The sequence below is a fragment of the Balaenoptera musculus genome, chromosome 1 (assembly GCF_009873245.2).
Source record: "Balaenoptera musculus isolate JJ_BM4_2016_0621 chromosome 1, mBalMus1.pri.v3, whole genome shotgun sequence".
Classification (NCBI taxonomy): Eukaryota; Metazoa; Chordata; class Mammalia; order Artiodactyla; family Balaenopteridae; genus Balaenoptera; species Balaenoptera musculus.
The window spans coordinates 114463199-114476886 of record NC_045785.1 but is presented as its reverse complement, the minus strand read 5'-3'; the positions used below and the strand labels follow the sequence as shown (position 1 = coordinate 114476886).

Below are 13688 nucleotides of genomic sequence, written 5' to 3'. Positions count from 1 at the left end.
CCTGGAAATATATGCCTGTCAATAAATGCTAGGTATGGTTTTCTTTTCATCTGCTAGTGGTGTAAATTACATTAATAAATTTCCTAATTATACTATCCTTGCATCCCTATAATAAACCCAACTTGATCATGATGTATTGTGTGATTATATTTGCTAATATTTAATTTAGGAATTTTCAATTCTCTGTTTGTAACTGACATTAACCCATGGATTTGTGTGTTTTGTCTTGTTTTGGTTTCGGTATTCTTGCCTGACGTGAGTATTAAAGTTAAACTATGCTTTCAGAATGACCTCAGAAATATTTTGCCTTTTTAAACTCTGGAACAGTGTATATAACACAGGAATTTTCTTTCTTTGGCCATTTGGTAGCACTCACCCCTAAAACCATATGCACTTCATGACCTTTATAAGGACAGATCTTTGGCCACATTTCTAATTTCTTCTAAGACTGTGGGTGTATTCAGGTTTGCTGCCACTTCTTAATAGGACTTTGATCATTTACACTTTCCTAGAAAAACATTATTTCACTTATATTTTCAAATATATTGTTATGCAGTTGGACATAGTGTTTTCTTATAATTTTTAATATCTTCTCATCTATAGTTATGCCCAATTCTCATTCTTAGTGACATTTACTTATAGCTTTAATTTTTTAGTCAGACATCAATATTTTTTCTTTTGATTGGCCTTTTTTTTAATCAACTTTGATTTTGCTGATCAAGTCTTTTTTATTGTTATCTATGCACATAAGTCAGGGATATGTTTGACAGCAATTAGCATTAAACTTGATTTTTTTTTAATTAATTAATTTTTTTTTTTTTTTTTTTTGGCTGTGTTGGGTCTTCGCTTCTGTGTGAGGGCTTCCTCTAGTTGCGGCAAGCGGGGGCCACTCTTCATCGCGGTGCGCGGGCCTCTCACTATCGCAGCCTCTCTTGTTGCGGAGCACAGGCTCCAGACGCGCAGGCTCAGTAGTTGTGACTCACGGGCCCAGTCGCTCCGCGGCATGTGGGATCTTCCCAGACCAGGGCTCAAACCCGTGTCCCCTGCATTGGCAGGCAGATTCTCAACCACTGCGCCACCAGGGAAGCCCTAAACTTGATTTTTAAAGGCTTGAGCAAATGGGGATTTATTTTTCTCACATCACCAGAAGTCAAGAGATAGCTTTTGCTGGTAGCCATCTATCTGCTCCACATTGTCTCCTGGGAAGGAGGCTCACTCTATCTTCCTGCTCTGCCATCCTTGGCACATGGGCTTTTGTCCTCATGCTTGTTGCCTTTTGGTCCAAGATAGCTGTTGCTCCAGACATCATTCTAGCATAAATAGCAAAAGGGAGAAAGACAGGGGGAAAAAAATCTCTCTTGTGTTGAGGCTTTCTCTTTTCAGGAATGAAGACCTTTCGTCTCACACAGCAAATTTCCCCTAAGTCACTGGTCAGAACCAATGCAACTGTAAGAAAAACTGAAATTGAGAATTTAGCTTTCTAGGTTCTTCAAGAGATGAAGTCAAGGACAGTGAGGGAAGTGGGACTGAGCATATAGTGAGCGACCTACCAGATTGGCCACCTGGCCATTAACATCTGCATTTACCTATATTACATCCTGTCCTCTAGTCCTTTTAGGTCCATCTGCTGTGGTAAACTCATCTACTGTAGTAATAGTGAATTTGATTTATACATTTCCAAACCATGTTGTTAGGTACATAGCAATCGAAAATATCTCTGTTTGACCTGCTTAATGTTTTTTATCTCAAATTTTATTTGGTCTGTAGTGACTATTGCCACCCCTGCAATCATTTTGTTGACATTTTCCACATCTACTGTTTTTCATCTCTTTCTTTTTAATCTTTCTGTTTCATTAGGTAAAGTAAATTGCATACAGCTGGTTTTACCTAATCTGGGTCTTGGCTTTTTAATAGGGGGATATAACGCATTCAAATGCATTTTAATTTTTTACATGTATGGACCTACTCCAGACATCCTATTTAATGTTTTTTATCATTTTTTTCTTTTTTTTTTTTTTGCCTTTTGTTTAATTAATACAGTTTTTTTTGATCCAAACTTCTCTAGTAGTTACGAAATTATACAACATTGTACTTTTATCCCACTGATGACTAAACTTACATTTTTACTTCAGCATTTAAAGATAATCTGTATGTTTTTATTCCTTGAACAAAACAAGAACGTTATCATGTTTTTACACTGTATTCTCAATGCCTTGCATGTTTTATTTATTATATATACAATAATATATGGTGATCATATATATTATCATGTATACATATAATTATATAATTATCATATACATCATGATAATTTAGTTATCTAGACTTAACTGAGCATGGAAGGGACTCAACCATCTGTCTGTGGGCTGGGAATCAGAACCTCTTAGTCCAGGGAGAGTAGGTTCCTTCCCCAGGCCTATAGTTAGAAACCTACACAGATGCATCATATAGGTGAGAGAGGTGATATACTTGGATGAGCTTCTAACCCTGAAGCTCAGTTTCTCTTTTGTCCCCTCTCACCCCAGAGCCCATCCCCCACCCCCAGATCCAGATTTATTCATCATCTAACACATCAGGCTGGTGCAATGTCAGTCTAGAGTGTGGGACACCAGGAAACACAGGGAACCTGACAGTGACCTGGCTGAGCCAGGGCCTCCCCAGGGAGCTGGAGCAGAGAGGGACGCTGGGGCCAGCCCGCAGCTCCCGGAACCTGAGCCTGAGCCTGCCCCTCAGCCACTTCAACAGCCGCCTCACCTGTGTGGTCAGCAACCCCGCGGATGAGAAGAACGCAACCTTACACCTGGAGGACATCTGTCCACAGAGGGGTGAGTGCGATCTGCTAGGAAGGTGATGAAAATGGGCCAGCAGAGACCAGGGGAGAGCAAGACTGGGAGGACTTGGGGAAAATGGGGGGACTGAGGGACATTTTAAGGCAGTTTATGTGATGCAACCAAAAAGTCCCCACCTCAGTGAATGGCCATAGTCTCACTGTAGTCTTCAAACCTGCAAGTCCAGAAGTTGGACCAATATATGGAGACTAATGCATCACCCAGAACATAAATGTGGGACTGGCTTGTGTGCACCCCCTTTCCCAGCATCAAGGACCCTGGGAGGCTGAATTACACATAAGAATCCAAGCAGGGGAGGAGAAGGATTCGAGGAGTAAAGACTGAGGAACTCATGGTACCCTGCCCCCAGCCCTGGAATTCTCCCATGCCCCTGACTCTGGCCCCAACCCTGGATGGGCAGGACTTGCATAGCACGCCCAGGCTGATAGATGCCCGTTTTTTGCTGCATACCAGACTTGCCCATTCAAAGGATGGCTACCACCTCTGAGTACATAAACCACAGTTCAGCCCTCCTCTGAGCAGTGTGAGAACCTGCGGTCACTACACCCAGTTACCACCCTTCCCCCATCAGCCTAGAGCATCACCTCAGCTTCATAAAGGGACTGTACTGGGTAGGTTACAGGGGTGGGAACCCTTACGAAAGAACTCCAGGCCCTGGCGTCATAAAATACCAACTCCCCTACTAACCTGAGGGCTACAGAGCAGGAACAACTGACGTTAAAAAAGAGGTGTAATTACCAGTTCAGCTGCCCCGTCCCACCAATGCCTTCCTGATCTCTGCTTGCTCAGGTGGGGCTCTCGTCTAAACAGTCCCTTTCTTCTCATTTCCTCACTCACTCAGCATTCAACCCTCACACTGAGTGCCTACTAGGTGCTGGTGATGGGGGAAAGGCTCAGTGAAAAATAAGATAAGCCCCTGCCCTCAAGGAACTTACTGCAGTGGGGGCTTCACCACACACTGGCTGTGTGACCCTGGACAACTTACTTAATTTTTGTAGCTTTTCCATAATATGGATAATAATTGTATCTACTTCATAGGGCTGTTGTGATAATGAAAAGAAATAATCTATATAGAGCTATCAACACAGTACATGACACATAATATGTCAGTAATTATCAGAAAATAGCTCAAAGAAGGGGAGGAGTAAATTTCTAAACGTAAAAACAGATGTTAAATGCTAAAGTTGGAGCAAATACAAAATACATGGTTTGGGTATGAAAGAAAGAAGGAAGGGAGGGAGGGAGGGAGGGAGAAAGGATGGAAGGAAGAAAAAAGTTAAGTAACTGCTGCCCGAGTTGAGAAAGGCATCACAGATAAGGGAACACTTGAGATGGGCCTTAAAGGATGAATAGGAGTTTTCTTGTGGCATAGTGGAAAAGACATCCCAAACAGAGAAAAGGACATACCCTGAGGTCTGGTGACCCCAGAGTTTTTTATCCCTTCTTCCTCTTAGAATGTATTTTTCTTCTGGGAGTCTGAGAAGAGAAAAGGGGCAGGCTGAGGGGATGAGCAATGGCACACGCAGCTAATGGGAGCCTCTGAGGTTCCTGTGCAGAAATGGGACAGAAAGCCTGGTGAAGAAACATTAAAGTAACAGCGGCTAGTGTGTAGAGAGACTAGAAAGGAGGAAAACTGTCAGGGTTGCATCAAGGATGTACACTTGGGATACAGGCTCTGAGCCAGGGTGGCCCCACCTCCTCCCAATTGCCTACCCAACAGGCCTGACTGAGGCAGATCTGACACTAGCCTTTGACTCCAGGTTCTCTTCAGAGCAAATGGCTTTGGAGAGGCATCCTTCTTGTGGTTCTGACGGTGAGCCTAGTGGCTGGAGTGTGGATCTGGATGAGAAAGAAGATGCAGACTGGGAGAGGCAGGTGCTGGGTAGACCCTGAGGGGAGCCCTGGGATGGGGGTGGATCTGGGGGAAAGGAGTAGATGGAGACCCCAGGGAAGGTGGCAGGGCAATGGTAAGATAGAGGCTCACTGACCTCTCTTGTGAATCATTCCTGGTAGAAGCCTGGGGTAGAGCAATGCTGGGGGTGGGAGCTGTATGCATGCCCAGAAAAGAAGGGCGGAGGAAGGCAGGGACAGGACAGGGGTCTGGGACCTGATGCTATGAACCAGAGAGCAATGGCTGCTCTCACCTCACCCAAGGGCTGATGGGGGGTCACCTCGAGTTCCATCCATTCTCATTAGCATCTGCTATATACAGGTGGGTCCACTCTCCTGCCAGTGGTGCCAGGCTCAGCAGCTACTCCCCAGGTCCTTCTCACAGTGGAATCCGCTAACCTTCAGACTGCTGTGGCCAACAGCCATGACCCTGCCTATGAAGAGATCAGCTTCCTGAGACACCCTAAGGTGGGTCTAAGGGAGTCAAATTAGGGTCAACTGATATGTGCTCAGAGACAGTGAGTCGTGGGAAGTCCAGAGTATTCTGCTTCCCATCAAGTTCTGGGTCCAGTCCTTGCTTTGGACAATATGGTTGCTGTGCCTGGGTGCCCACAACATGCTGGGAGCTGAGGGCAAAGGGAGGAAACCACTGATGGGGAACATACCCCACTCATACGTCCACAGCCTCATCAGATCCTTGCTACCACCCAAGGAGGAGGGATGGCAAAGCGGAAGAAGCAAAAGTGTAAATGACCAGGTGTCTGGTAGACCCTGTCATCTATATAAGCCCCAAGGAAATAAAAGTAGGGCACACTAGCAGGGCCTGGATATAGGGCAAACCCAAGAATCTGAGAAGCATCAGGAAAGGCTCGTTTCCTCTTCCCTCCTTCCTGAAGTCTCTCTCCCTCCTACCTGCCTGAGATCCTGCCATTAATACCACCTCTTTGCTTAAAGGCTTTGATACGTCTGCTGATGAGATGTCCCTGGGAGAGCATCTCATACGGCTATTTGCCCTTAGTTGGAAATTGGTGCTATGGTCACAGCTGGAATGATTTCACCGGGGGGAAGAGCAGGAGACAGGACTAGCAGGAGGAGGAGAGGACACCTCAGGGACTTCCCAGAAGCAATGGTCCTCAAAAGGAGCTCGCATCGGGAACGCCTGAAGGGCTTGGTAAGATAAAGTTTGCTGGGCCCACTCCCGGAGTTTTTGATTCAATGGGTCTAAGGCAGACCTGAGAACTTGCATTTCTAACAAGTTCCCAAGTGATGCCGATACTCCTGGTCCCACCCGTTGAGAACTACTGGGCTAAAATGGTGAGCAGAGGAGAAGCAAGTAGAGCTGCTGTCAGGATGCCCAGGAGTAGCCAGTGGCCAGGTCCTCTCCTCTCTCATCCTTGACTTCCCTAAAGAGGGGACAATGCTAGATCATTGCTCCACAAAACATCAGGACCCAGTCCAGTCCCAGCAGGTCATAGTGGGGGAAAGTGAGACACAGAGGGAACACTTGGACTTATCAGAGAACCATGGCAAGCACAAGACAAGATAGGGGTGTCTTCATTCCCAGCCTAGTGTTCCGTGCAGTGTCCCCAACTGCCTCAGTGCCTGCCACACTGTGACTTCCCATGTCAGTCCCTCTCAGTTATGTCCCTACCTAACCTGGGCCTCAGGGGGACTCAGGATATAGTTCATTGTTACCCAAACCCTAATACCCCTACCAGAGAAGCACAGGAGGGGAGCAATACGTGGCTTTGGGATAGAGAAACAGATCAGGCAATGTCTGACCCAGACACACAACATCTGACCCAGATACACAACCTTGTCCTGAAGCCCCTGCCACATCAGTCCCTGTCCTTGGGGAGCTCTCAGTCTGATGGAGAACATAAATTCCCTACAAGGAGACAGGGAGTTAAGTGCAGAAATGGATGTGAGGCCCAGCTCTGACACAGATTTTTTTTTAATTGAAGTATAGTTGATTTACAATGTTGTGTTAGTTTCTGTTGTACAGCCAAGTGATTCAGATATAGATAGATATATAGATATAGACAGAGACAGTGATAGAGATAGAGATAGAGACAGAGATAGAGATAGATTCTTTTTCAGATTCTTTTCCATTATGGTTTATTACAAGATATTGAATATAATCCCCTGTGCTATACAGTAGGACCTTGTTGTTTATCCATTCTATATATAGTAGTTTGTATCTGTTAATCCCAAATGCCAAATTTATCCCTCCCCCACCCCCTTTCCCCTTTGGTAACCATAAATTTGTTTTCTATGTCTGTGAGTCTGTTTCTATTTCGTAAAATAAGTTTGTGACACAGACTTCTTGATCAACTCTAGAAAATCACTTTCCTCCCTGTGCCTCAGTTTCTTCTTTCATAAAATGAGGATTACAATAATAATAACTTACATTTATCTGATGCTTTTCAGTTTTTCAAAGCACTTTTGCAACGAGAGCAGTCAAGGTGATTTATAAATTTGTTCATCATATATTCGTTGAGTGTCTACTGTGTTCCCTGAATTGTTCTGATCTGGGCTACAGAAGTCTACAAAACAAGAAAAGTCCTTGGCCTCACAGAATATACATTCTAGATTGAGGGAGGGGAGAATGACGAAACAATAAGCAAACTATGACGTGCTAGACGATGATAAGTGTTATGAGAAAATAAAGCAGAAAAGAGAGATGCATGGCTAGGGTGTGATTTTAATTAAGGCTGTCAGGGGAAACCTCACGAAGAAGAGAGACCCTGAAAGAGATGAGGGAGTGAGCAAAATGGAAGTCTTAGAGTGGGGAGAGAGAGGTAGCACCCTGGGTAGAAGACAGAGCAGAGCAAAGATTCTGCAGTGTTCAAGGGAGAGGTCTGTGCTGAAGCTATATTTTGGGGCGTTATCAGTTTTGAGAGCCAGAATTACCTAGCTGAGTACAAGAAGCTCATGAAGAGATGTAGCTTGACTGACCCATCTGCCTAATGCTTAGAAATTGACCAGGACCACTCCTAAACTCTGCTTGAATTGTAGAAAGACAGGGAGAAGGGCAGCTGCCCTTCACATAACCCGGAGTGTACTTTGGCCATCCACACTGTCTACGAGAAGATCCGGACAAGTACAGAGCCCCAGGGGGACGCCTAGACCACGATGACACTGGAGCATGGGGGGACCTTGGCAAGATCTGCCCCACCCCACCCTTTTCCCCTGGGTCCCCACAGATCCCTCATTAAGGTGAAGCTGGGGCTAAAGCCTAGGTCTTCCTGACCAATTTTCAGCACGAGCTGCTCCCCTGGGTTCTCCATCAAAATTTTCTCACATCACAGATGGTGGGTGGTGACTCTGCTACTCAAATAACCAAATATGAGAAGCAAACCCTTCAGCCTTTGGCCACACTTCTGACCTGTGAGCCACTTGACCCCATCAGGGAACACTCATGGTCAGGCAGGGCCTGCACAGGGGTGGTTGGGGGAGAGAGATGATTCCTTGGAACAGGGTGCATCCTGGGGGCCCTGAGAAGGATGGGCCTTGGGTGGAGGACCTTCAGGATTTCACAGCCCGGCTCGCTACACGTGAATAGAGAGAAGGATGGCCCTTGACTGTGGAAAAAAGAGACCTGCAGATACAAGATTCAGGGCCAGCTGTATTGTAGAGGAGAAGGGTGGAAAGGGAAGGAAACAATTTTTTGAGCTCTGTCACCTACTAGGCTTAATTCTAAGCACAGGAAATGTACTATCTAGGTTCTCAAAATTCAGTTAATTCACAGGCTTTTTTATTTTTATTCAATAATACATGCCTGCAGTACAAAAGTCAAAAGGCATGTCCTGTTGAAATGATAATGCTTCATAATTTTGCTGCTATTAAAATAGGATCTTGTTCCCAGTGAGTATTCTAACTCATTGATTAAAATAATACATGCAAAATGTATATTAAGCCGTGTTACTAAATTTCTCTACTGTTTGTAACAGTTTTTCATTTGATCCCTTTGAATTTGGGGGTAAATAAAAATATTAACAAGTGATTATAATTTTTGCTTCCTTCTTTCCAGTTTTTATGCTTTATTCCTGTCTCTTATCCAATTGAATGGGCTAATACTTCCAAAACCATGTTAAATAATGATGATGAAGAATATCCTTGTATTGTTCCTAACTTTAATGTAAATGCTCCCAGTGTTTCTCCATTAAGCATGATGTTCTTTTTTTGGTTAAGGCATATTGTTGTATCATGTTAAGAAAGTATGTATTTATTCCTATTTTATCAAGAGTTTTACCAAGAGTAAAATGGTCAATTTTATTGTTTCCTTTTTAACATCTGTGAACGTAGCATATGGTTTTCTTTTTTATCTACTAATAATACATTAATAGATGTCTTAATATGGAACTATCCTTCCATTATTAGAATAAATCTCAGTTGGTGAGTTTGGTATTTGTGTCATGCTTATCAGAGATCCCTTTTATTTTCATTTCTTGTAATAATTCAATTAAAATTCACTTTATAGTAAAAAAAAAAAAAAGATTCCTTTTAAGAAAATAATTCTCCGGCTTCCCTGGTGGCGCAGTGGTTGAGAATCTGCCTGCCAATGCAGGGGACACGGGTTCGAGCCCTGGTCTGGGAAGATCCCACATGCCGCGGAGCAGCTGGGCCCGTGAGCCACAATTACTGAGCTTGCGCGTCTGGAGCCTGTGCTCCGCAACGAGAGAGGCCGCGATAATGAGAGGCCCGCGCACCGCGATGAAGAGTGGCCCCCACTTGCCACAACTAGAGAAAGCCCTCGCACAGAAACAAAGACCCAACACAGCCATAAATAAATAAATAAATAAATAAATAAATAAATAAATAAATAAATAAATAAATAAATAAATAAAATTTAAAAAAACAGAATAGAAGGGAACACTTCCTAACTCATTGGATAAGACCAATATTAAAAAAAAATGAAAATAATTCTCATTACTGAATGTTGATTTAATTTTTATTATGTTACTTAAAGATGTATAAACATGAAACTATTAATGTCTGGTGCTTATAGCTTTTATATTATAAACAAAAAATGTATATAAAGTAAATAAATACAAAGCAACAAAATAATGAAGCAATGATTATTTGAACATATTCAAACATGCAACTTTAATGTAATGTGATGAATGTTTTTGTTTTGCTGAAACTAGACCATTGGTGTTGGTATTAAGAGAAAAAACTGCAGGCTCACATCAGGCTCTGTATTTAATTTATTTTTTTTAACTTCAATACAAAGAATGCTAGTTCACATACATTTATTGCACCAATACTTGATTAAAGTCTTTGTTTACCAGAACCTCATCTTAACCAAAACTCTGCCAGGGTGACAATTGATAGATCTGTAGAATTGCTTTATTCACCTGAAAAAAAATTAACATGACAACATTATTATAGTCTTCATTCAACACATATCTATCTACTTGCCACTGGAATCATAGAACAAGAACGTTCTTCAGGGCTTCCCTGGTGGCTCAGTGGTTGAGAATCTGCCTGCCAATGCAGGGGACATGGGTTCGAGCCCTGGTCTGGGAAGATCCCACATGCCGCGGAACAACTAGGCCCGTGAGCCACAATTACTGAGCCTGCGCGTCTGGAGCCTGTGCTCCGCAACAAGAGAGGCCGCGACAGTGAGAGGCCCGCGCACCGCGATGAAGAGTGGCCCCCGCTCGCCGCAACTAGAGAAAGCCCTCGCACAGAAACGAAGACCCAACACAGCCAAAAATTAATTAATTAATTAATTAATTTTAAAAAAAGAACGTTCTTCATTGGGTATTTGCACCCGTAGTGGGTATTTACAACATTACTGCTAATGAACTTTTATAAGTTGGTGCCACAAGGATAGAATCGCATACCTCAGCTTACAAGTCAGATACGCCCCTGACAGCTATAGGGCAGGAATTTTTGAATGTGACAAGCCTGTTGAAGAGGTGCTGAGGGGCAGAAGGGGGCCAATTTGTTAGATGCCAATTTAGTGAATGTTCAAGTCATCAAAATTATCAAATCTATCCATTTACCAAAAACTTCTTTTTTTAAAACTATGTGTAAAACTTAAAGCAATTCATATTGGATAAAATGGTTTAACAGTTTTCGAAGATTTCTGTCATTTTGGTTGACAGGTTTCATTATTTCTTCCTAAGAGCACCTAAAGCAATGTTTCATGTCTCTCTACCCAGCTCCCTGCTGGAGACAGAAAGAGAAGTCAGTTCACAAGATGGCCTGAGAGGGGAGACTGGGGGGCAGAGAGATGAGGAGACTGACAGGCAGAGGGAGGGGGCCTGAGGCCAGGGAGGCAGTCTGAAGCCAGATCCCAGGGGCCTTTGCTCCCCAAAGTCCTCACAGGCTCTGCTAATCCATCTGACTCAAAGCACTGTAAATTTTATCAAGAATTTTACTTTATTTTAATTTTTAAATAAATTTATTTATTTATTTGTTTATTTATCTTTAGTTGTCTTGCTGCGCACAGGCTTTCTCTAGTTGCAGCGAGCGGGGGCTACTCTTCGTTGCGGGGCACGGGCTTCTCATTGTGGTGGCTTCTCTTTTTGAGGAGCACGGGCTCTAGGAGCACGGGCTTCAGTAGTTGTGGCATGCGAGCTCAGTAGTTGTGGCTCATGGGCTCTAGAGCACAGGCTCAGTAGTTGTGATGCTTAGTTGCTCTGTGGCATGTGGGATCTTCCTGGACCAGGGCTCGAACCCGTGTCCCCTGCATTGGCAGGCGGATTCTTAACCACTGCACCACCTGGGAAGTCCAAATTTTATCAATAATTGACAGAAATAAATATTTTATAAATTTATCAAATTCAGCAAATTGGTTGTTCAGTGGTTTACCCATTTAGAAAATGGGGGCTTCCCTGGTGGCGCAGTGGTTGAGAATCTGCCTGCTAATGCAGGGGACACGGGTTCGAGCCCTGGTCTGGGAAGATCCCACATGCCACGGAGCGGCTGGGCCCGTGAGCCACAACTACTGAGCCTGCGCGTCTGGAGCCTGTGCCCCGCAACGGGAGGGGCCGCGATAGTGAGAGGCCCGCGCACCGCGATGAAGAGTGGCCCCCACTTGCCGCAACTAGAGAAAGCCCTCGCACGAACCGAAGACCCAGCACAGCCAAAAATAAATAAATAAATAAAAATAAAAGTAGCTATAGAAAATGGGCTTCTGTGTAAACTGTCTTTCAGCAAAGTGGTTTTAGCTGAATTAACCTTTGGGCAAATGTATATGAGCCTTACAGCTTAATGGCTAAGAAATTAGGCTTTGGGGCCCAGCTGCCCTCGTCAAACCCTCAGTCCACTTACCGGCTGCAGACTCTTGAGCAGGGCCTTGACCTCCCAGTGCTTCCGTCTCCTCAGCTGTAAGAGGGCAGTAGTCAGGGTCTTCCCTCACAGAGCTGTCAGCAGAGTCACTGACTTAACACACTCACAGCACTCAGAGCGGTGCCGGCATCAAAAGCACAAGTTGTTATTGTCACTCTGCCCTGTCCTGCCTGAGGGCCGGTCCTCCCACCTGTCTCCTCCACATAAACCATGCACCAGGTGGTCCCCATCAGGACGATGCTCTGTGCCGTTCTCTGGTCCCCCTGTGAAGATGCTTTAACACAAAAGCAAACGCAGCCCTGAAAATGCCTTTGCTGTAAGGTGGGCACCTGCAGGATCCAAATATGCACAGAATGAATTACCAGATTATTAACTGTCAGATTATTATTGAAATGAAGGCATGAAATGTAAACATTCTAACAGAGCACCTGCAGGACCCCGAGACTACAAAGCACCCCAGTTTGAGAAACACCATCCCAGGAGCAATGGACCCAGATGGGAAAGGCAGCAAAGGGGCAGGAGCGGTGAGGGGACGGGAAGCTTATGAACTGCACGATGCCACACCACACGGCCGGCCCAATCAGAAGGGGTGGAGGGGAAGGGAATGGAATCCCGCAGGGCGCGCCTCGTGGAACAGGAAGACCCCACTCGGAGGAAACTGATTCTCTGTGGTTTTCACAGAACTGGAGCACGTGGAGCACACAGGGTTCTCCAGCTCCCACTGCCCAGAGCCCACGCTCTCTTCCCACCCTCCCCAGGCAGCTGAGAGACCAAGCAAAGAACACAAGGCATCACATCTAGTTCTCTAACTCATGTGCTCAGACTTCAGGGTCCTGACAGAAAGCAAAGTCAAAAGGAATCCAAATACACAGGTTTGCTGAGGCAAATAGCAGAACAAATAGAAAGACTCCAATCAAAGATGAAAAAGCAGGAAAAAAAAAAAACCCGAACATGAGACCTACACAAATATTTGGCCTTCCAAAATAAAGGAAAGAAACAGCAGTTTGCAAAAGACTGATGAAACCAGAGGTGAAAGAAAATATCAGAATATCATGGGGGTTGGGGGTGGGGCATCTAAGAAAATAATCGAGGAGAAAATTAATGATTTTGCAGAACTTAAAATACAAAGAACAGAATCCACCCTACAGAAAACTCCATCAGTGATGGGAAAGACAGGGTGAGGAAATAACGTAGAAAACAAGAGGGAAGCAATTAGAGCAAAATGGACTGACAATGGGGACCAAACATGTAGATAACTAGTTCCCCAAAGAGGACACAGAAGGAACAGAGAAATAAAATACTGTGATCAACACCATCCACTTCCTCCCCCAGAGCCTCCCCTCTTCTTACTAACAGAGCCCTGACTAGCTCTGCTGTCAAGACGAGATACCTGGATCAGGGATGTAGGTGGGGATATTCCCCTGCTCTCTGGTGGCGGGCATGTGGCCCTGTTCTGGCCAATGATAGGTAAGAACAGTTTCCTGGGAGCTTCTGAGAATGACTTCCACCTGACAAGAGGAAGGAGGGAGAGGAGAAACTCGTGCCCCTCACTGCCCACTGGCTCTTGCCTCTGATTGTGGCTGTGTGAGAATGAGGATCTTGAAACTGTTGGAGTCATTTCACGGCAGAGGGAAGATCAGGAGA

General features: G+C 44.6%; 1 protein-coding gene across 5 annotated transcripts in view; it reads left to right on the top strand.

Moving 5' to 3' along the window:
* LOC118884997 (SLAM family member 6-like) overlaps nucleotides 1-9147 on the top strand; it is a 30333-nt gene extending 21186 nt beyond the window's left edge. For 2 of the 5 annotated variants that reach the window (XM_036833621.1, XM_036833368.1), the window contains 4 exons: nucleotides 2526-2825; nucleotides 4610-4720; nucleotides 5062-5207; nucleotides 7758-9034. In XM_036833621.1, the coding sequence (XP_036689516.1) occupies nucleotides 2526-2825; nucleotides 4610-4720; nucleotides 5062-5207; nucleotides 7758-7868 (668 nt within the window). In that variant the 3' untranslated portion in view covers nucleotides 7869-9034. Of the gene's footprint in view, nucleotides 1-2525; nucleotides 2826-4609; nucleotides 4725-5061; nucleotides 5208-7757 lie in introns of those variants that run through there. The other 3 variants (XM_036833284.1, XM_036833454.1, XM_036833537.1) reach the window with 3 other exon arrangements.
* Nucleotides 9148-13688: the final 4541 nt, after the last annotated feature.